The sequence below is a fragment of the Augochlora pura genome, chromosome 3 (assembly GCF_028453695.1).
Source record: "Augochlora pura isolate Apur16 chromosome 3, APUR_v2.2.1, whole genome shotgun sequence".
In the NCBI taxonomy this organism is placed as follows: domain Eukaryota; kingdom Metazoa; phylum Arthropoda; class Insecta; order Hymenoptera; family Halictidae; genus Augochlora; species Augochlora pura.
Window position 1 is genome coordinate 16478555 of NC_135774.1, and position 24553 is coordinate 16503107.

At 34.9% G+C, this 24553-nt stretch overlaps 1 protein-coding gene across 3 annotated transcripts in view; it reads right to left on the reverse strand.

The window, feature by feature from the left end:
* LOC144467949 (uncharacterized) overlaps window positions 1-24553 on the reverse strand; it is a 40783-nt gene that overhangs the window by 11330 nt on the left and 4900 nt on the right. For 2 of the 3 annotated variants that reach the window (XM_078176978.1, XM_078176980.1), the window contains exon 1: window positions 3889-4026. The exons of the other annotated variant lie outside the window; for it this stretch is intronic. In XM_078176978.1, coding sequence (XP_078033104.1) covers window positions 3889-3894 — 6 coding nt within the window. In that variant the 5' untranslated portion in view covers window positions 3895-4026. Of the gene's footprint in view, window positions 1-3888; window positions 4027-24553 lie in introns of those variants that run through there. 3 annotated transcript variants of the gene reach the window in all.

Here is a 24553-nt window from a genome sequence, read left to right on the forward strand (position 1 = left end):
TTTGAAATCGAGACATAAGAGCTCCTGGAGGACCTTTGTATGAACCCTTTGAGTGCAGAACCATGCCGAAAGATCCTTTTATAGAAAAACGGACTTACACTGATTGATTTTAATACAGTCCATATGATGAAAACACCGTTAAATATTTTCGTACTGCGAACACTAAGTTGACATTTTCATTGAGAATAAAAGGAAACATCGTTAAATGTGCCTGTAATTATGAAAGTGGTCTAAGTAAAAATTAAAAAAAAAATGAGTTTAACAGTTATTTTACACTACATTATTTTAAACTAAATTTATTCAATGTAATGTTTACGATATGGTAAAAAATGAACCATTAGATGGTGGTTGTAATTTCAACATTATATGGAATTCATTTAGTGTTAATTATGAAAGTGTTCTAAGTCAAAAATTTAAAGAAATGATATAAACATAACTTGAAAACGGCGCGTGGTCGGCCCTCTTTGACGCGTTTCTGAACTACATAATAAGCTGATAAAATGAAAAGTGACAATCAAATAATAACAGAAACGGCAATTCATTCCTGTTTATCTAACGATATAATTCAGCTGGGCTCTTCGGAACTAATTATGAACACTATTATGAACTGATAGAAAAGTGTAGAAGAAGAAATACATTTTCGATAAAACGAATGTCGCAGCCTGATTTTATTTCAACGAAATTACTAGAAGAGTCAACAACAAGAAGAGGAAAAAATACCGCGGGCGAATCTGAACTCGAAATGATAAAAATGCATTACTTTTTTAGAATCATTAATAAATGTACATGAATTATTTCATTAAAGTTATTGTTTCGAATAAAACTAATATAGTTCTTTATTGCTTTAAATCATTTATAGGACATTCAGTTAATTTTGAAAATGGTTTAAGTCAATTCAAACTTTAAAAACAACATTTTCGTATAAAATTCACAAAAAATTTCATATTCATAATAAGTTTCCATTAACCAAGACTAATAAAATTCTAAATAAAAAGATCACATAATGTAAAAATATATTTTAATTTATGCAAATACATGGGCACAAATAAAGGCTAGATTTTGAAAGTGCTTCAAGCTGTTGCTCGTAGTCAGTTCGAACGAATACCACCCGTTATATGAACAGCATCGGTCGACCGTTCTGAGACTGGAGAAGAGAAAACAGGGTGTGGAGACAGGAAAAAAGTGGCTGTAGTGTGCCCACGTGTGGCTTGAGCCGGCCGTATAAGTGCATATCGCATACACCACATGCCGTGGTGTGACATGGCGAAGTGCCGCGCATTTTTCCGGTGCCTGGGGCCCTGGACTCCGGGACGAAACGTGCACAGGAGCTCGCGTGAAAACTGGCCGCGCGCGCGCTCATCTCGCGTAAACAGCTCACGTGAAACGTTCAACACGGCATCATATCCGGTCGCGATTACGACGCGACGCCGACGCGTCGTTGGAAAAGTCACGGACCTTTGGCTTTTACTCGCGAAACTACCTGTTGAGATGCCCAATGCAAATCCACTGGTGATTCGATTAACATTTTCACTGCCGTGCCAAAAATCTCGCAAGTTTTATAAAGCTATGGTACAGTCGAAACTCCTCGATAAAACATGTGGTACACATTTTCGAATAATTTTGTTAATTTTTCTGTTTCTTTTTATAAGAAAATACTAAAATGTAAGATTAGCCGAAAGATGTAAGAAAGATGTAATTTAAAATTAGTATATAATATTGGACATATTTAGAAAGAATAAAAAGACAGTACATATAATATAATTGATATCAATGTTACTCTATTTAGTTACACTGTTATTTTGAGAAATACATCAGTCCCGTTCAAGACATTTAATTCATTTAAAATGTCGATTGTAAATATTTTCAGATAGTCTTGTCTCAATATTTCCTTTTACTAAGGTTTGCATAAATTTGCTGATATCTGTTACATTTCATTTGTCGAAATTCAAAGGTTCGTCTGAATTAGTATCTGTCGCACTTTCCAATCTCCGGGCTACTTCAAGAGGTTTGCAAAGATTTTAATATCATGTATAAAATACACCGCGTAAGTAGCGTTATAATTTATGTGACAAAAAAGAGACTCGCGAAAATTAAGGAACGGGTGCACGCAAAAATGTGTGTCAGCGAATTAAGAAGCTGCATAGCAATCTGGTTGTAAAAAGTTATTCCACATTCTTATCTTACATCATAGATTCATACAAGAAATTCCACGTTTCACTTATAAACCAGCGAGAATTTCCGATTTCTAAAGACGGGAAATAGTGTTATTTTTCACATATAATTCCGAATGCTTTCACGCCATCGTTCTCCTTTTTTCCGTGATCGGTATACCTACTTTAATTTCTGACCTAATTTCTTGCGATTACACGAGAAAAACATTCCTATCTGTCGTCACGCTCGGTCGACTGTTATTTCTATGCACCGCGACATATATATATATATATTTTACACAGCGGAACATTTTTAACTTTCTACATTCTACATCACTTGACGGAATTGAAAATTAAGGTTCGCTTTCACTGTAACCCCTTGTATACGAAGCGGAGGATTCGCAAGTATCTTAATCGGTTGACAAACGGTATCATTATATCGTTAATAAAATTTCTCTCTACTTTCGCTTGCTCATGTTAAATATCTTTGTTCAACAGGCACAAGTTTACCTTAAATCGAGCTTCGGGAATGTGAACGAATCGACAGTTTCTAGTGAAAGACTCTCTCATCTTTATGTATTAACTGAGCCGAATTAACCCCTTGCCGTACACTAACGCGTCAGACTTGTGATGGAGATTTCTATTAATATCCTGTTAAATATAATTGTTCTTCCGTTCTTTTAAGTCGGAATAAAATTCTGTCCCTTTGTGATCAATATTTAATCGTTCTAGTAAACTTAGACAAACAATAAATATAAATTTCCTTTTTCTCCTAAGAAATAATTACAATCGAAAAGGCGTTCACCATTGTAACTATGAAGGTAATGATACAGCAATGGGTTAAGATGTAGCTACGGTATTCTCGTGGTGTACCCGCCGCGTTAAAAGTGCGAAACAGTCCTTCGGATTTCATAGGAAATATTAATTTTCACAATACATTTCACACGGTCACGATTACAAATCAGTGGGTTACAATGCTAGTAGTGTAAGTTACATCTTCCTATATTGTGAGAAACGAGGAGAATTAGGCGAATTTATAGTAACATTATAATTTATTTCATGTTTTTTTTTAACATTATACGACTCTTTCAAACATCAAGTTCTAAATATTAAACCTGTGAGGTTAGCTCCGTTCCGATTAGTGGTGTGCATAATTATAGACCTAAAGTAACTTTTACATTGTTACTGACATCTAAATAAAAACTTAACAAAATACCATATATCTATATTTTTATTTTCTATTATTTCTAATAGAGAAATACAATGTCTTGTTAAATTTTTCCTAAATATACAGGATTTCTCAGTTAAAGGAGACCACTTACAGTGTTATTTATGATTATAAACTGAAAGTAACTTTCACATTTTTACTGATATTCAATCAAAACCAAAAAATCTATATTTCTATTATCTATTAATTGTAATATACAAACGTACAAATACCGCATTAAGATTTTGTTAAATATTACAAAAAATGTTACAGTTATTTTTTGTCTGTAACTATTCACACCCTTGTAGAAGGAATGAATACCATCCACGTCTGTTTCGTATGAAATTTACATTACGAGCCGGACTCGTTGTAGAATAAGATGTAGAGTTACATCGAATTACACCAGCTAAACGTTTCGTGCTATCGATCTCCGTACACATTTTCTTTGGTACAAAAATTACCGAAACAAAATCTTCGGGGAATAATTCCCTTGTTAGACAAAAGTTACTGGCTCTGCAATTGAAAACGTACCTTCATCTTGCCTGTATCGTTCGCAACCGGCTTTAAAAGACACTTCCGCACAGTAATCCGAGCACTTTCAGCGTCTTCGGTCCATGGATCGATGGTAGAAAATAAAAACAGTTATTCCGCGCGAGCAACATATCACGCAAAGAACAGCGACAGCATTGAGCACCGTGCAACGAAACGACGCGATCGTCGCCATAAAATAGACTGGGTTTATCGTCCCGATTCCATGAAAACGTGGCGTGGCTCGGCGCGGCGTGCCGCGCAGCAACGTGTAACCGTGTAATGCGATTGGAGCAAGCTACGATTAAACAGCATCAAATTACAAAGAGTGGAAGGGCCACAGCACCCACGTTTCCTTTGAGAAAACGCAACGAGCCAGAACGAAGCCGTAGACAGTGCACCGTCTAACGGGCTTCCTTCTTAACTTTTCATTCATACGCACCGCCGTATACCGAAAAACTCTTTTCTCCCCACCAAGGGTGTACACTATGCTGCCGCCTCCATCGTTTCCTCCAGAAATAGATGCATCAGGATGTCGTCGTCTCGCGGACCGGAAACGCTCGCTTCCCGTCGTGCCAGCTTCCTGTCGCGCTTTCATCTGTTCCTCTTCGGAGGTTTTTTCCCTTCATGCTCTTTTTTTTCACCGCGACTGACTTCCCATCGGGGAAATCGTTTCTCTTTGTCGTTTGCTCTGCTGGCCTGTTAGAGCGTGCACCGCGCTAACCGTCGTCGTCTACCACCATCGCAGCTGACGGGCTCACCTATTTCTAGGTAACGGTGCGAGATCATAGGTGACGCGAGATGCATTACAGTTATGTATATGTATACCTGGACACATGTTGGATTTTATTCTACCGGTCGTTTTAAAACCGACTTCTCCACGAGCCACGTGCTACAATGGGGATGAAAAATCGACTGGGATACAAACGATACGCGAACGCTCGTCGAGGTACCGTAAAATGTGAAATAAGCACACTCATCAGCGTACTCATCAGAGCACCTCTAAGCGCACAGCTTACTAGGCATCAAGTAGAATAGAGTGAGACTATCCATAGAAGAAAGCGATCAAATATACAAAATACCATTTCGTTTTACGCATAGAAAAGACCGCTGACGGTTGTAACACGTTAAATATCTTAAAATATATAACAGATATTATTACACGGTTGATATACATATATAATGTAAATGACATTTTTAACACAGTCATGTATTATACTTAGGTAAATACGAAATATACAATCAGTCCCATAAGTATTCGTACCCTCATTGCTTATAAGAGAAATCTGTTCAAATCAAGGGATGCATGTAAAATTTTGCAATAAAATTTTTATGTTCTTATTTAATATTTTTGAGTGTGACGGAAGAGGAAAAGTTTGGAGGAAGCCTAATAGAGAACTAGAATTAAAAAAATTTACAACCAATTGTAAAGCACGGCGGAGGCTCCGTGATAGTGTGGGGCTGTACGGCGGCATACGGAGTGGGTAAACATGTCTTTATCGATGGAATATTGGATTAGATAATGTATAAAATTATACTCGAAAAAAATCTGCACTCAAGTGCAATTAAGCTTGGTCTGGAAGATGACTACTATTTTCAACACGACAACGACCCGAAGCGTACTGCTTAGATTGTTCGTGAATGGATACTTTACAACGTTCCCCATTTTTTACATACACCTCCTCAGAGTCCAGATACAATTTCTATAAAAAATTTATGGGCGAAAATAGATAGAAAACTATACGAGCATGAAATTTTCAATATAAAAATGCTGAAAAACAAAATTTTGGAAGTTTGAAGTAGTATTGAACCAAATATCACATTAAAACTGGTAAAAAGTATGTCAAATCGATTAAACAATAAAATAAGGCATAAAAGTGGACCCACTAAATATAATACTAGAAAATTAATATAAAGTAAAAAAGCTACTCTAATATGCGATTTTTTGACAAAATCTACACTGGTACGAATACTTTTGTGGACTGTTATTACGTACTACGAGGAGTAAAATCAATATATTTTCATATTTCATTTATAATCAAAATATTTTTGTTATCAGTTAATCAATTTTGTTATAATTTGGAATAAATAAACTTTATACATGTGTTCATTCATAATAAAAAGTTTATTGCAAAATCTTACACGCGTCCCTTAATTTCAACAAACTTCTCTTATAAGCAATGAGGGTACGAATACTTCTGGGACTGACTGTACATCTACATAAGGGGGAAAAAATTTTATTAAAAAGATATGAATTTTAGCTGAACTATAAACAAACAGCAAATGTTATGGCATATTTAAAAGAAACTAAATTGTTTAGCGAAATTATATGATTGCTTAAGGAATCTAGATTAAGAAAATAATGTAGTAATCAACACGTAATCTTACGCCTGTAATCCCGCAAGTGAATAGGTGAACAAGGGAATGATGCGACATTAAATAAACAAATTAAAACAAAAATTTTAGTCGGAATTAGATTAATACAATTATAATGAAAATATATGATTTTACCAAGTTCAGTACAGTTAAAAATTTAACAAATTTTGTGAAAACTTTCAATTCAAATGAAGTGCTGAATACAGTACTTTTATAATAGAATAAAATAGAATAGAATACTTTTTGTTTGATTTTAGAAGTAAATTAAAGCACAAACACTATTAGAAATTCACGTAAACGTTCACCGACATCTGTTGGAGACTTTTGTGAGAGGTAAACTATCTTCAAAACTGTAGAACATCTATGCGATTCACTGATCAATTTTTAACAGTTTCACTTTAATTTTTGACAAAAAAATAAAAATTTTTAATTTTGTGGCACGTAATTTTAAAGAAATTTTTAAGTTAATTACTATTAATTCCAAATCAATATTTTCCAAAAAAACAAACATGGATTCTTCCTGAACCTATCCGAAGCATAAATAATATATTCGAGTGTGAATGAACGTCAAATGAGATGTTAACAACCCCTCATATACACAAGTCATGACCAGCCTTACAACTTCTCAATCTGAAAATGAAGGAGCCAAAGGTTAAATTGACCACGTGTATTACTTCACACTATGCATGCTTCTGTCAAATACAACAATTATCTACTAGCCATAGGATTTCTCTCAGTCTGTCAGTCTTTTCGATCAAAGTCTAAGCTACAGTGTGCGATTATAAGGATCATAAAAATGATTATGAAATATGCGTAGTTAAATATTAAATAATATCTATCAGTAATCTAGCAAACGATTAATTGAACGTCGAATAAATATGCTAAAATAATCCGACGACCGATAAATCAAGTTTTGAATTTTCCTTTTCTAAGTATCAGATTATTTAGTGCGAAACTATTTCTGATTCCAAATGTTGATTATTTGTTCTATTTATGCGTTAACCAAAATACGTACTACAAACGATATCAATGAATCCAATAAAAACACAAAACCAGTTTTATAGTAAGTGCACTTACTCTGTTTTCAGTAACGCATTTAAAGGGTTAAATAATATATATTAATTATTGATTTTTATTTTCATATAGAGCTATTTTATCGTCGCACAAAATTTCAACGATAAAGTAACTTTATCAAGCATGAGTATGAAAACAGTTTTGTCTCAAAAGATTAAATGTACAGCTTGAATTCCTGTTTATAGATCACTAATGGAAGCACAAGGACGACACATACTTTATTCTATTTCTAAACAGGTGCCGAACAGATTGCAATTCATTATTTGAGTAATAGAACCTGTCAGAAAATAGTCAATTAAATATTCCTCGGCAACGTTTAAATCAACTATCCACTATTACAGAGGACCGAAGCGGCAAAATAAAATTTTCCTTTCAACCAGTACCTTCCACTCGCCGGTCCCTTCGGCGTGACTCACTAACGGGTTCACAATGCTGAAACTGGCGACACTTGTCAAGGTCCGCCTCCTTAGAGTTGCATAAAGAGCTCAATAATATCTCTTACGGCTGTTCGAGCAGTAATTCCACCATCTCCAGCAGAATCATGCTTCGTTCATATTAGTCGGAATTCGTTTTTAACGTCGGAATTGGTTGAAATTCTTTTTTAATTTCAATGCACCGGTACAGTTTATTGCTCGATATGCAAGTCGAATGTTAACAAAGAGTGTTCCTAGCTCGCTATGTACAGCATATGTAAGACGCCGCCATAATTCTCCTTTTCCCTAAAAGTTGATCGCAATCCATAATATCATAGGATTTTCATAAAAATTTCGATATTATTAAATTTACTATACTCGAATATGTTGTAGAAAATGTAGAATTCAAAGTAGAAAATCCGATAGACCTTAGCATAAGCATAATTTTTAACTTATTTTTTCGGTGAATACCAATCATTTTCCCACATGTGGATACATATAATTATATGATTAGAATGTAAATATAAATTATAAATTATAATTCGATAACGATTTACAACATACAGGGAAGGGAAGCGCAGATGTTATTTAAATATGTATAGTTTGCATCGTCTGTTTCCAAAGTTCGTCTTTATAACACATACCTTCATAATAAAATATTCTACAAATGGTTTCTTCAAGAACAAATATTAACTTGACACATTAAAGATAACGATACCTTGAAAATATTACGACGCACGAGAAGTTAATTTCGATGGTCTGTCTCAATGTCGGTAACCAAGTGCGGTATCTTTTAAACCACTAAAAGCTACAAAATTCATTGTTTAAATTTTTATTCGCAGCTCAGATAGACATAGAAAAAACACAAGAGTTTCTATATTTTATTTGTCGCTTCAATAAATTGCAATTTTAAAAAAGAATTTTGTAGACATTTTAGACTATTATAGTAAACTAATCCCTTTAATATCTCAAAAAGATACAAACCAGTTGATCCAATTTGGAAAAGTTATTCCGTTTTAAACGATGTTGGAATACTTAAGTGAGTCATTCTATGTGATATTGCTGATATACAGGGTGTCCTAAAATTATACTACTTTCGGAGAAATGAATATGGGATTCCTGAGGAACTGGACTTCGTCTGTCCGTTGGTTCGAGCGGTATATAATAATAACTTGTAAAGAAAGCTGTGATTGTAGCTTCAGTCAGGAAAAAATTAGTTTAAATGATCTCAAAAACCCCAAATTTCTCAGAGGTAACATAATTTTAGTAAACTCTATACACAGGGGCTCACCAAGTATTCGGCTCTCACTCATCTTATGTTCCTTAAACTTTTCATTCCAAGTAATAGCAATGCAAATTACGTTAGTTATTGTATAGTGAGAACCAGTCCCCCTAACATTTTCAAAAAATTCAAACCATTCAGTCCAATTATAAAAACGTTATACCATTTTAATAAAAGTACTGATATTATTGTGTATTTCGAAAATTGCACTTTGGCTATCTTTTTTAGAAAATGTTGCTATTATAACGCTAAGGAGAACTCACGAGTAAGCTCGACCAATGGGCCGTGGTCCGCTTCTGAAACCGATGGAATCGGTGCCACGCCATGGTATTTCGGTCGGCAACGCGGCTCTATTTCGTCGTTTTAATTTTCATCTCGTTCGCGCTTTTAGTATCTTTCTCTTGACCGACGCCCCGTAGAAAGTAAAACTATAAGTATCGAGCCGTCCTCGAACTGGCCCGTCGTCTGACACACATTCGCAGGTTTCGACTGTTCCCGTCCTCCGCGGATCTCTTTTTCGAAAGGATTTTCATGGCCCACGGCAAATTCGACAGGAGAACACGTAGAAAGCGGATTTGTTCAAGATCGTGTCAGCTCGGCCCCGGATCACGTCCTTCGTCTCGCTTTCAATTGACGCGCGACAACGCTTATCCTTTTTTTAATCCATTGTTTTGGAAGATTGAGTCGGACTCGAGATTTAGATTGAAAACCAAATCGAACGAAATGGGCACCTTGCGGAGTTCTAAAAAAACATCGACGAACTCTTATTTTTTATCCGAACTAAGGGACTGTATGAATTCATCTAGATTTAAACCTTTAGATCCTATCTAAATGTCAGCCTCTAGGTAGATCTCGGTTTTCACTACTGTACCTTACTGTTTTATCTGTTCCATTTTATCTTTACTTTATCTTATTATATAAAATTGAGGAATGTAAGTTAATGATGACATAGAAACAAAAATGATCTCATTCTATCAGGAAAATTACTAAGATAAATTATTAATTAAGTATTTATGTCGATCTTTATCTTATTGTGAAGAAATACTATACGACATTGCTGCAAAAGAAATCATTTAACACATTCCGTGCCACGTGTACCACTGGTGATACATGCTTACATGTCTATTTAACGCGTTAAAAAAATATTTTATAGCAAGTTTAGAATCGAAAAATTAATTTCCACCAAACGAATGGATCCATAATAAGTCTGCTTCATAGTCGTATTGACAATACTTAATAAATAAAAAATAATATATCGATCTTTAAAGCGTCGATTGACCAGAAAGAAAAGTCGACTAAATACAGCTCGGCACGGAACGTGTTAACGTTTAGCCGCTTAGTGATGACAAGAAACGCAATATTATTTCTCCGATAAATTGTAATGAAATATAATGTGAAACAGGAAGTAGCGGTAAAATTAATAAACAAACTAACGGTCTTATATCAAGGTCAGTAAGAAATGGTAGGCCGCGATTTATTACTGGTGATTGATTTCGCACATGTGAAAGTGGACGACTTTACTAGGAGATACAAAATGACAGAGATTGTAGCAGTAATTGGTGTAAATACTAGTGAATGGACTATCTGCCGAATTTTAAGCCCTCGGGTGCACCCCTTCGTTGTAGACAACAAATTTGAAATAAACATTGAGATACACAAAGAGTTTCATAATCCGTATACGTCATTCCCGCTGTGAATGGACTTCGACCATGACGTAAATAGAGGGTGAACCACGCAACGTGATCAGCTAAATTTATTCTGTTGCTAGTGGTTCCATTGGAAGCTTTTTGAACAAAAATAACATGGTTTAAGAAGAGATTTAACAATTTTTTAGGAATCCTTCTTTTTCCAGAGCTATCAAATTTTTGTTGTTGATAAATCTACTACTTTTTTATTTAGATTCTGAAAAAAACATATGCTATGACACTTGCCAAATTCATCTCAGTATCCCCTAAACGATGGCTAAAAACAAAATTATAGGTCAACCTATAAAATAGTGAACATGACCCTTAAACCTCTGGGAAGGGAGAATTAATTAAGAAAAAATTTGTTTAAACGTAAAATAAACGACACGAATTAGTGTGTAATATAAAGCTATAAATGTCAGAAAAAAATAAAATCTTGGTTCCGTGGGTACATATGCATTTAAGACTTTAAGTGTTAACTTTCGAAAAAAAACAATGTTTTCCATATTATTAAAGGATATAGTTTCAAAAATACATTTTTCGAACCTTACATGCGAACTTTTAAAATTAAAAAGTTATGGTTATTTTAATGATGATAACGACGATCCTTTGTCATTATTAATATACCAAACTTTAAAAGTATTTGACTCAAAATTTGAGATACACATTTCGTACATATCTGACTACAACTTCTACTGTGTTCAATCAAAAATTTGTATTTTTCTCCTACTTTTTAGGTCTCGTAATATTAGCAAAACATGCAAAAATTGATAATCGAGTTTCAAAATACCGTCACTTATTTCTTTTATTCCGGTACCTGCTGTAACCAAATTCGCGCTAATTAAGGAACTTTCACGTTTTTTTAATCATTTCAGCAAGCAACATGACCGGAATAATGAAAACCGTAAGACGACCTGTTTTAAAAGCGACTACGTTTGAGAACATGGAATGCCATTAGTTTCAACCTTTTTTTGTATCAAAATACGTTAAAACGCCGTTAAAATACGTACAAGTAAACCTTATCAATTTGACAAAAAAAATTCCCTAAGAAAGTTAAAAATAAAAGTACTTCGTACGACAATAGCCTCTTGAGAAATTGTAGAAAGGAGAAACATGCAGAAGAACTACTAAAAGTAATATACGCTTCTCTATAGAATCACATTTTGTCGATTCGAAATGGTTGTACGTACAAACTGGACGTATCGTGCACAGCCTGCAGGTTTATCTTGACGAAAAATAAAGCATCCTATTGTAGATAAGAGTTGCCTATAAAACTGGTCTCGTTATTGAAGAACGAAGTACACGTATATGTTTCTTAATACCGGTTACTCCGTAGCTATGCGAAGTTTCAGAGAAATCGAATCGCTTCGAGGAGGCAAGCTTGTTAGTAGGAAACCGCAGCGCGCTCGGCATCTGAATGCTTCTGCAATCGTTGGATACAGTCGAGGATAATTAGTACTTTTTGCGGAGAGTTCACGCGAACTATGAAACGTTGAATGAATGCCGGCGGGGCACAACACAACATTTCTTACTCCAGGAATGCGCGACGTTTTTTTCGGAAGGGGAACGAAAATGTAACAAACCAATGGCCGGGATCGGGAACATTCTCTAATCGACTGCTGAGAATTTTCATCGGGAGCCCTAAATACCGTCTTAAACGAACCAAATCTAATGTGATCATTCGCCCCAATGAAAATCATGCCACGGATATGAAGCACAAGCTATCATTGGATTTATCGTTCTTAGCTTGTCCTATCGCAAGTGTTCCTGCAGAAAAACCTGTGTGTAACGTCGTTGAAACAATGATTGTTTCTTGAAAGATAAGTCTTGGGATAATAGAATATAAATATAATATTAGGTCGGGAAAAAAGAAATCCATTATTTTTTCGGTAGACGGCTGTAGTGATCGATGTCTGTTAAAGTATCGCTCAAACAATTTCAGATTTATGCTCGTTGGAAAGGTGACATTTTGCACTACAAAAATTCTTTTTCTGTTTTTTGTTTGATCCATTCAATTGCGAGCTACAGGGTGTTAAAAATGGAAGTCAACATAGAGAAAATTCGGTACATTTTCAATTTTTCTTTGATAAAAGTGAAAATGCATGCCAAGCGGTTGAAATTGTGAATGGTGTATATGGTCCCGATACTGTAACAGCCAAATACGCGCAATTTTGCTATCCTCGATTCCGTTCACGTATTTTTGACGTTAAAAATGCGTCTCGTACAGGTAAGCCTGTCGTAGAAAATGTTGACAAAATCACGGAAATAATTGAAGATGGCCGGCTTGTTAGCAGTCGTAGCATCGCCCGGAAGCTAAAGATCGATCATGAAACGGTTTTAAACCATTTGCACAAAGCTGGATTTGAAAAGAAGCTCGACGTTTGGGTGGCACAACAATTAACACAAAAAACCATGATGATTCGAATTTCCATCTGTGATGTCTTGGCCAAACGGAATGAGATCGACCCATTCCTTGAACGCATGGTGACTGGGGATGAGAAATGAATCACATACGACAACATTGTGCGAAAACGTTCATGGTCAAAGCCTGGTGAAGCAGGTCAGACGGTGGCCAAACCAGGACTAACAGCCAAGAATGTTCTGCTGTGTATTTGATGGGATTAGAAAAGAATCATTTATTATGAGTTGCCTCGATATGGTCAAACACTAAATTCGGATCTCTATTGTCAACAACTGGACCGTTTGAAGCTAGCGATTGACCAGAGACAGCTAGAATTGGCCAACAGGAGAGGTGTTGTGTGCCATCGAGACAACGTCAGGCCGCACACATCTATAGTGACTCGTCAGAAAATTCAGGAGCTTGGCTGGGACGTTTTGATGCATCCACCATATGATAGTCCAAACCTGGCACTAAGCGATTACCACGTTTACCTTGCATTGCAAAACTTCCTTAGTGATAAGAAATTGGCATCGAGAGAAGATTGTGAAAGTCGATTACAAGAGTTTTTCGCTATTAAGGACCAAGACTTCTACGAGAGAGGCATTATGAAGGTACCTTTAAAATGGCAACAAATTATAGAACAAAACGGTACATATTTGACCTAAATTGGACAATCGGAAACATGTTGAATAAAATCTTGAAGCTCGCATAAAAATAATATATACGTGAGCATTTTGATGTTTTCCGTACCGTTCCTGTCTCGAGACTGTCGCACGTAGCTACGACTTCCATATTCTTTGGCTTAAGGTGGTTTATGGTTTTACCTGTTTTTTTCTCGTTTTGGGGGTTTATTATTACCCGAGCATAGATCATGAAAATCACCGAGAGTGAGAGTCTATACAAACCCCGTTACAGCTCTACTCGGTTTAACGGTTAAATATTTAGAAGGCGCAGCATTTAACAATGATGATACGCGGATCATATTCGAACGCAGACTTCGGTTTTATTTCAAATATATTATAAATAAGAAATAACTATTTGAAGTAATTCATTCCGCACCATATTAGGTATTTAATACTTAATAATATCGATCCGTTTGAAATAATAGAAATTTCAAGTAATGAACTGGGATCATCGAATCATTTACTGTAGTGTAGACGATTTCTGCATAGCCATATTAAATTGTTTAATATAAATTCAATTAATCAGTTACTTGTTAAAATTAGATGTTCAGTGACCTCTTCATGGAGATAACGAATAAATCAGAAATTTTTTTCATGTTTAAAAATAATTTAATTTGAATACTCCTCATAAGAATGAACCTTTTTTTAATATATCAGGTTTGCGTTTTAAAAATTCATACGACTGTTTTCGTGTAAAAATTGCATTTAGTATAAATACATACTTTCAATGTTTTGATTTTTTTGAGCTTGTTCAATAAATTTTAAAATGTTTTTAGATTTAAAATCATTACTTATTCAAGCATTTGAAACTTATAATCGGATATTATATTATATTTTATTATATTCGGAGATATACCAGGCTTTTGTTCCTTTTATTTACATAGATGTTTTTGCTGTTTTCGAATCGGTTAGAAATCAATCCACGCAACCACGTACGTAAATCTATACAACGAAGGTAACTGACGATTAAAAATATTTAATCCAGCAAATTCAAATTTGTTTTCACGTCCCAGGGATTATTGTGTAGGAGGAGTCGCGAGCGGAAAGAAGCAATGACCAGTGTATAGCTGGTCATCGAAACAAATCATGCGGAATACAAACGTATTTACAACGATGAAAATTCGTAGCCCCGCGATAGTCGTAGAGACGTCTTTATATCGAATAACTGCTAGGTGTACCTGTGCGTATTGTGTAGGAGTATATCTACTGTATCTGTACTGTGTGTGTATCTATACTGTGTATGTTTCACACTGCTGAGGACAGTTCACGAGCAGCCTACGAACTACTCGTAGACAGAGCTGATCGCGAGCTGATCGCCACCGAAAATATCAGCGTGTTCGCATTGGAGCTCCTGAATAGCTTGCAGACTGCTTGCGAACATATATAAACTTGTTCACCTTGAATTCATGGTTAGTTAAAACACGATAAATTATTACAAACGCGTCTCCACGCGTTCAGCCCCTTTAAATGTACCACTTCTCAAGCGAACAGTGTTCGCTATTTGCTGTTCACGAAAGTGTCCACCTTGCCGGCGAACGCAGTTCGCGAACTGTTCGCAGACAACTGTGTGGACTCGGCATAAGACGTCGGTGTCAAGGGGCTCGGCCGTTCGAGCCTTTTCTGGATACCACGAAACCGGTGGATTTATGCAAACTCACGGACCAGGATACGCTTGTTTCGCATTCAACGCCGAGCACTCGACGACCGAACAATGCCTCTCTCCTTGAACGTGGGAGAATCACGGAAATTGTAGATGAGACGTACTCGAACTGCAAGAATTAACGCATCTAGTGTGAACTCTTATCTATTTGTGCGAAGTAACAGTAGAATATCTCGTAATCGAACCAACAGGAAGGCGTATCCTCTACCGTTTGTGAAATCTGGATCATCTGCAATGGCTACGAGTTACAGAAAAGTACATAGGGGTGAACTACCATGAATAGCTTCTTGGGGTCTTGAGTACGTACACCAGTATACATATATACTGATATTGACTAAGAAGAGAGAGAGAGAGAGAGAGCAGATATATACATATAAACATATCATATAAAGTTTTCAGTATAGTCTCGATTATGCAAATTATTTTCGCAGTATTATGTTTAAATAATCGAACTATTAAATAATGAAAAATATATATCCTATAAAGTTCCCTGGTACAAGTCCAGCTTGCAATGTTGTACATCTGGTAAGGATTTTTGTATGTACGGTTAGTCAAAGTTACGCATCCATCCCCTCATGTATCTACCCCAAAGAAAATCGTACGTAAATATGTACTACTAAAAATGTGAAATATTAAGAGTAGGGTATCACGGGCTGACAACATTTATGTTGTGAACAGGAACTATTGTATATCATACCGGGTGACTCATTTAAATCAATCCAATCAAATATCTTCGAAACCTTTAATGATGCTAAAACATGTTTTAAACGACGATTGAATGGTTTTAGGGGACGTAATCAGATGTGTGTAATATTTTCCAAGGTGAACATGTGAAGAACTTATGAAGATCAACTTTATTTTTTAAAATGGAATCATACATTCTTAAATATGCTAATCGGTCAGTTTACATGTTAAACAATTTATTTGGTCGTATTTAAAAAGATCATAGCGTTTTAAAAACTGTTCGAATATTGGTGTCACTCACTATAGAACAGACTATATTTCAGTCAGGTAGTGTATAATTTCATTAGAAGCATCAATTTCCCGGGTTTGAAAGTAATACCGTTGAAAGCGGTGAATCTACGCTAGCATTATTGGGATGTACGTTGAATCAGAGTCTCTCAATACTAGCACACAGCACTATGCAACAGAGCGAAGAAGGAAAAAAGAGGATCGTACAATACATTCAGCGTGGGAGAATCGTAGGAAACGTGCACGAGGTGGTGCGTAGCCTGCAGGAACGACAAAGAGGAAGGACAATCGACATCTGTTCTGTGTAACATTGGAAACCCTAGCCACGGGCTACCGAAGGGCAGGTTCCCATGACCAAAGGGGGCAGGTATACACCGCTTGGTCAGGTGTGCTCGGCTGCGGTACTCGCCGGAAGACGACGGCCCTTTTCATAACGAAGTCGATCACCTGTAAAGACATATTATTCACTCAAGTATGCGACAGCAGTGAAACTTTCGCGGTCAAGGTGCCGATGGATTGGTTCGCGATTGCTATTCTCGCATATCTTTACGAAAGCTGTAAACGCCACACGAAACGGTGACAGACTGTTGCAATCTTCTTAAAAAAGAATACAGGAATCGCTGAAAGTATCATTACTGTACAACTTCACTTGCAATAGTGAAGCCGCCGACATTTTTATAAGGTGACCAATTGTTGTGTCTTTGGGTTGATATCGCGAATAATTAACTTTATATTTAGCGAATAAGACATATTAAACTTTATTACTCAAACATAAATAAAATAAAAAAATACAAAAACTTAATATGTCTTATTCAATAAATATAAAGTTAATTACGATTGAAAATAAACTAAGGGCACGGTAATTTTCTACCGCACAGTAACTGGTTCCATTTCTCTATCCAGTACTGTAGGAATCAACTGAGTGAGTCCGCGTGTATATCTTACTTACTACCCGGATTATAACAGTAGCTCAAAGCCGATCATGTAATTAACTTTCGCATAATTGAAGTGACTGAGTTAGTACTGATTAAGAGAATACGTTCAGTTAAGATTCACAAAACCGAGCATTATAAATGGAACTTTGCTCCAATCCAATTCTCTGCCATTAAATATAGAAATTGACGAAGGTATCATTACTTCATGGAAAATTTCCTGAAATCATTCGGTCGGTTACTTTTATGGAACGATGTGGTGCTTTGTGTTATTAGTGAAAACGTTTACATACGCGAAAGCGTAAAGTTTCTGATGTTTTGATGAAGAATGACGAAATTATACTGTTAGATTGTGAGTAGTCTAAATTACACTTTCTTGCCGGTTTTTATACCTTATGAATTATGTTATGCATTCCATACTTAAAATACTGCCAAAACTTTTATGTAATTCTTCATTTTCGTGACTTTGCAAAGATAGTTGATATCATCATTTTTTATCATTTTTAAAAGTACAAAGGATCAAATGTGCCATGAATGGGCTCTTACAATGTAACGTTATACTAATTATATCTCACTTGGAATCATTAACCTATCTTCCACCACGGTATTGTATTATGGTTTAACAAAGCAAGTTCCCAACATAAATGTACACGAGTTTCAAGCCAGCTCGTAAACTAATTTATTTACACGATTATTCAAACGAACGCTATTACGTACTGAAGTAACAATTTACAATGTACAGAAACAATTTATATCGTTAGTAAAAATGATTAGGAAAGTAAGTTATTTATATAGGTATTTCAATATGATATAAAATAAGTAAAATAAATTATAAAGTTACCAATATATAATTTGAGACAAAAGTAAATTCTAAACTATTGTGTTGTATACTTAATAAAAAATTAAATTCAAGAAGTTTCTGCAATGTTTAATAGGAAATTATAGTAAGTAACTTTGCTATGAGATAATAATTGCTTCGCCTAAAAAATATAAAAATATAATACTTAATTGGCATACCGAAGACATAATTGATCCCAATATTATATTTCTATTTTTTTATACAACATGTAGCTTAAAAGAAAAATGAAGATGAAAGAGTTAAAAATGACTCACCTTGCATAATAATTTCAAGTGGGACACCCTGTATATAATTTACAACCGTGATAAAAATACACTTGTGAACGAGAACGCAAACGGAAGGTTCGTAAACGTCCCTTCCGTACTTAATTTATTCACCGTATCAGTCGTTGAGCAAAGAAAAGTGGTTACCCAAGAGAGACGCACGTGCGCGGAGACATAATTTCATTTGCAAAAAAGAAAAGTAATTCGTAAGGTGCGACACGTGCTCTGGTACAAGTGCTTGATGCACGGGTACGATTGTCTGCCCTCGCGTAGTGAATATTGTGCCCTAGGGTTGCCGCCGGTAATTATGCCGTCTCGCGCTAACGATTACTTTGTGGAAGCGCAATTACGGGGACGCATTAAGTATGCTCACAAGGAGAAACGATAAACGGAGCGGTTCAGGTACGTTAACTAGGCGCGCTATTATATCTGTGAGATCTTATGGCCTCCGGTCCTTGTGCCGGAATTCCCAATGAATAGCACATTGCGCTCTGATAATTTCTTAAGCTAAAGGCTAATATTGAAAATTCATGGAACGAACGCACAGGTCGTCGAAAACGCGATTCTATCCGAGCGAAATGATTTTGTCGTTATATTTCCTTCTACGTGAATATTGATAATAACGTCGCCAATATCATTTTGCCAACATTTATTAAATACAAAAATTCAAACGTTAACATAAATCCCTGTATCAATTTCACGCACAATGTTTTAACATAACCTTGACACACTTACCCACTTGTTTCGAGTAAGCTTTGCTTATAACAAATGTTAGAAATAGGTTAATTTCTAGTATAATCAGCTTCGTCTAGTTATTTTTGGGTAGCACTGGCCCATGCCGTTGTATAATTAGAATACACGTGCATTGATGAGTTGTAGCGAGTCTTTTGTTCCCTAAATGCGATTCTTCCTTCTTCTTGAGTCAGCAGTCGTACGCGCAACACGTGGTTAATCTTGTTCGTAATATTAGTATTTCTATTGTGTGTTATATATATAAGTAGTCACGTTAAATTCAGATATTCATTCTTTTTAATTACTTCTTAATTTCGCGTATTCCACAATAAAATCCTGACAACAATCACTCATTAATCAAAAATTTAACTAATAAAAGTAGTTCATATTTGCACAGTTAAACTAATAAGAATAACACCACATTCAAACACTTAGTTAATACTTTAATTTTTTATGTAATAAATTGGTAAAATATTATTGTCACCAAATATAGATATATATCGCCTATATTTTACAGATTATTGACAGTTTATTTTTTAAAGAAAGCAGAGACTGATAATCTAACGCTATTCTGCTTTCAGTTAATTTATGATAGGAACTTATGGCTATACATATGTAGTTCCTGACAACAGATTTATGTCGGAACCGTCGAGGCGAACGTTCCTTGCATTGACTGAAAAAATGGCTAATATATGTATGTGTGTATTATAATTTATTATTAATGAAAATATATATGTACGCATATATGTATACATATAAATTATACATATAGTATGTATATTATGTAAAATTCAAATCCTAGTTCTCCAATTTCAGATAGTCCAATGAAAGAATAACGCGTAGCACATTGAAGACAATGTTGTTGTATAAGAAGCATGATATCAATTGAAAGATACAGTACGGTATTCCTAAGAAATTCATGTCAAGGATTTAATAGAGAGCAAGGACGATAGTATTTGTATTCCATAAAAACTAGTCTATTTCTACTCAGCTCAGACAAATAAATCTGCGTATATCAATACTTGAATTTACTACGATGGTATACATTGTATAATTATAGAATTCATTTTTCTGAAATAACGGAAACGTTTTCTAAAAGATCAAGAATTATTCTTCGTAATTAACAAGCTAGTTTAAATCCAAACGGGATGAAAAAATCTTAGATTAAAGTCTAACATCCTACTGTCAACGACTAAAAAGACTGGTAGGAAGGCTGCTGGACTTCTCAGAAGGCTTTATAATGACTGTATCGCCTATTCTTATATCCGGTCGTTGCCTCAAGTAGCACGTGTTGCTGCAGCAAAAAATATTTGAAAATTCAAAAATAAGAATACGAAAAAACATCGGTATGCAAAAAATTAATTTACATTTCGTTCACGCAGTCCTTCAAATTGCATCACAGAATTCGAAGAAGTATACACTTTTACATTTATCTTGTGCAATTCTAATTTTTTTGTCTCTTTCGCGTATTTTCTTCTCTATTTTTACCATTTAATTTATTATTTTTTAATTCGTAATTCTAATTCAATTAAATCATTAAATATGAAATACATACTTTACTGTACAATTTTACTGTAAAATACATACTTTACTATTTTATACTTCATGACCTAATACCAAGTATAATTGAATTAGATTAATTACAAATTACGATATAATGAAGTTGAATGGAAATCTGAATTACGAATTATAATGTAATTCTTTGTAATTATAATTCCTTGAGTAAATTAATTCTATAATAATTGTGCACAACTTTGATTTATATTGAGGGTTCAATTGGACCAAAGACCGTTATATAAACATTGATTATATTTCATCTCTTTATGCTTATCCTTCTTAAAACAGTTTTATTTTCGTAATAAATAAGTTTTGTAATGTGGGGCGCACGCTTTCTGCGAACTCTAAAATTTTCTTACATAATAAATACTTCATTACTGTGATTGAAAGTTTTATTATACCCAAATTACAACATACTTTGCGAAGAGATTTCAGTCACTGGTAGTGGGCTAGTATCTTTCATAAAACAGTTAACCGATTTGTATGGAATATAAACAACAACGTGCGAGTCGAAGAAACATAACCACTAGTATTTACTCATGAAAACAACATAATTACAATGTTAGTATGCGCCGGCAGCATTGAAGAACTGCACAATTAGTACCCTCGTTAATTATACGAGAAGCGAGCGACCGCGGATTCAGCGGATAAAAAGAGAATGTATTACAGCATCAAAGGAAAGTTAATACCAGGACATTGTTTTTAATATATTCGAAATGTATCTTTCGCTCGTACATGCCATAATGGTAATGCTTCTCCGAGAATTTAATTAATTTACTATCTCGTTGCTTATATCGTAATATTTCAAAGTCATATTAAATTTTCAATTACTCTGATAATCAAAATCTGCTTGTGGTAAAAACATGAAACGATTAAAACACGTTTCACGATTAAACTTTCGCTATCAACACAATTTTGTTTAGTTTTTATCTCTTGATGCTTAATCATCTACAAGTTAATGAGTCTTTTAAGTTATGCTAGTAAAAATTCGAATTGAATTTTTCAAGTAATGCTAGTAATTTCACTTCTTTAACACTACTTCTACCGATCTTTTCTATATACCTATTTTTATCGAAACAATTTCATAATTATTATAGGAAAGATAATGGAACTTATAACTAATTTTGGATTGAAACTTTGAAGATGTCCTTGATGAAAATGATGTCGAGACCACTTACATATATACACACGTTTTTATTAACACCAATCGATACATCAATCATTGATTATCACCAATTTTGTTGACTTTTTCTGTTTAAAACAATGCGATTTAAAAATTGCATTAGATAAATCTAATCTCGAGTACTCAATGAAATCTTATCATAAATTTTGATTTAGAAATCGTAAATCAATATAAATAACATAACGAGTACTCCGTTGTTGATACATTAGTGAAATCGTTCTTTCTAATTGAGTAAGACCATAAGTGCGGTTTTAATTTTCATTTAAATTTCCCGCATAATAAGTGTCTTACATTTATTCGATTGCTTTGGTTTTCCCCTATTGTGTGATAGTTTATTTATTCGCTTTGTGTGCGTAATGAAACGATTCATTTGTTATTACACACAAAGAACGAGTTAGTGAACAATTCCGCAACGGGAGAAAACCAAAGCTATCGAATGACGTGAAAGACACAAACAAATATGCAGAAAAGGCCGCAATTGAAACCGCACGAATCCAATCTGCGTAAACCCTGTAAAGTCTATCTAATTGAAAATCCAAGTCACCGTATTTCACCTAAAGAATTAGTCTCTCCGAAAACAAAATAAATTTCGTTTCCCAAATAATCAGGTAGTCTTAAAAGTCAGCACACGTCCACTCGCATCCGCGATTGGTCGATCCTTTTTATAAGCTAACCGCGCACCTGCGATAACTTCTCATTTGCTCTGGCTTATCTAGGACCCGGATGACACACAACGTTCACGACTACGCCAAGGAGCAAGGTCAGATGGAGATCGCGAGATTAGATGGGGCAGCAGAAAAGTCGCGGGGGAAGAAGGTCGAGCAAAGAAAGACGGGACAGAAAAAGGAGGGACAGTGCAAACTGAACTGAACGGAACGGAACAGAGGATACAAGTCGCGGAATATAAGACAGAGTGAATACGGTGGAACGAGAGAAAGAGACGACAGAAGAGAAAGAGGTGTATCAAGCTAGCTGGGAGAGTTCGTTGGCCGATTGCCTGCCTTCACCGTGCCTCTTCTTCTTTCCAGCCCGTTTTAGCCTTTTTTTATTCGCAAGCATCGAGCACGCGCACATGGCCGCAGGTAGATGCATACAGGAGTGCCTGTTTCGTCGAGGGTGACGTCATCGATCGACAAATCTACCCAGGTGAGCTCAGGTTGCTTGGTGCAACCTCCGTTCCATTCCGTTTCGTTCCGTAACATTCTGTGTTCTCTTTCGCCTCCCCATCAGCGTGACGCACAGTCTTCGATTCGCAGGTCAGAAGTCGAAAATACAAAGTGTGAAGATCGAAGAAGTTCTACAATTCGAACCAACAAAAGGTTCTGCTGATTAGTCTAATTGAATATGAATATTATAAAAGTATTGTTTTAAGGTCTATGAAACTAATTTTTAATATAAAAATTTGGCAATTTTATAATATCAAACTTTCCGCTAAAATCAGTTTCATTTGCTCGTATTTGTTCACAACGAAAATATCAACCAAATTTATCACAAAGATGCAATGCTCGGTCTTACAAGACCCTTAATACTTTTATAAAGAACGTATGAAAACATGTCAACTGATGATGAAAAATACAATTTTACTAAAAAAAAAGTTTATGTTCGTTTGAAAAATTCTTTGAGAGACATTTTATTATTTTTTTTTCAATTTCTATTTTGCATAAATATACGTGGTCTAGACATTACTATTATATTTAATTTCATAAATATCGATTGTATTTCATTAGTATCATTTATATCCTTAACTATCTTTGGTTAAAATTATCTTTGTTTGGTAAAAATTAGAACTCAATTTATTTAGAATGAATTGAACAAGAATCATTTATTTATTTATATCTAGTTATAGTTATTAACAGTTATTGGTGATTGTTTACGAAATGTCGAATTTTTGTCATGCGAACGAATATGTGTTAAAAGCGGCAACACATTAACACGAACGGTCGATTGAAAAATCTTTTTAATTGAAAGGATACGCTTAATCACGTTCATGATTTGCATAATGTGCCGTAAATAGGTAGAAATGACTTAACGTATCTCCAGCTTACTATGAAAGACGTTAATAACGTACACATCCATATTTCAGCGTTATGAATGAGAATTAGCGGCGGATTTGGTAGCCCTTTCAACACGCTTTTCGACGTTTGAATTAATGAGGGGCGAGAATCCCCAAAGGATATGTGTATAATACGTGCCAGTGATTGTCAAAATGGTGGAAGTTGAGGAACGTAGAAGACTTTTACCGTTCCATAATCAAATAACTAGCAACTAAGCTCTTTGCGTGGCCAATGGCGAAAGCAAAATATATACATATTTTCTATATTAGAAATAATAGAAAATAGAAATATATAAACATGATATATCGTTTTGTTTAACCCTTAGCACTCGAGTGACGACTCTGCGGCGCCATTAAAATTACTGTAATACATTCCAAAATTATTTTTAATAGACAACGCCAAAGCTTAGATTTAAAAATTGTTTAAAGTGTAACTATTATATGAGTCACGAGACTCAATTTCAGATGCATAAAATAAATATTGTTACATAAAGTGGAGACACTAGAAGCCAGAAAATTATTTTAGATTTGTAGTTGAAATGG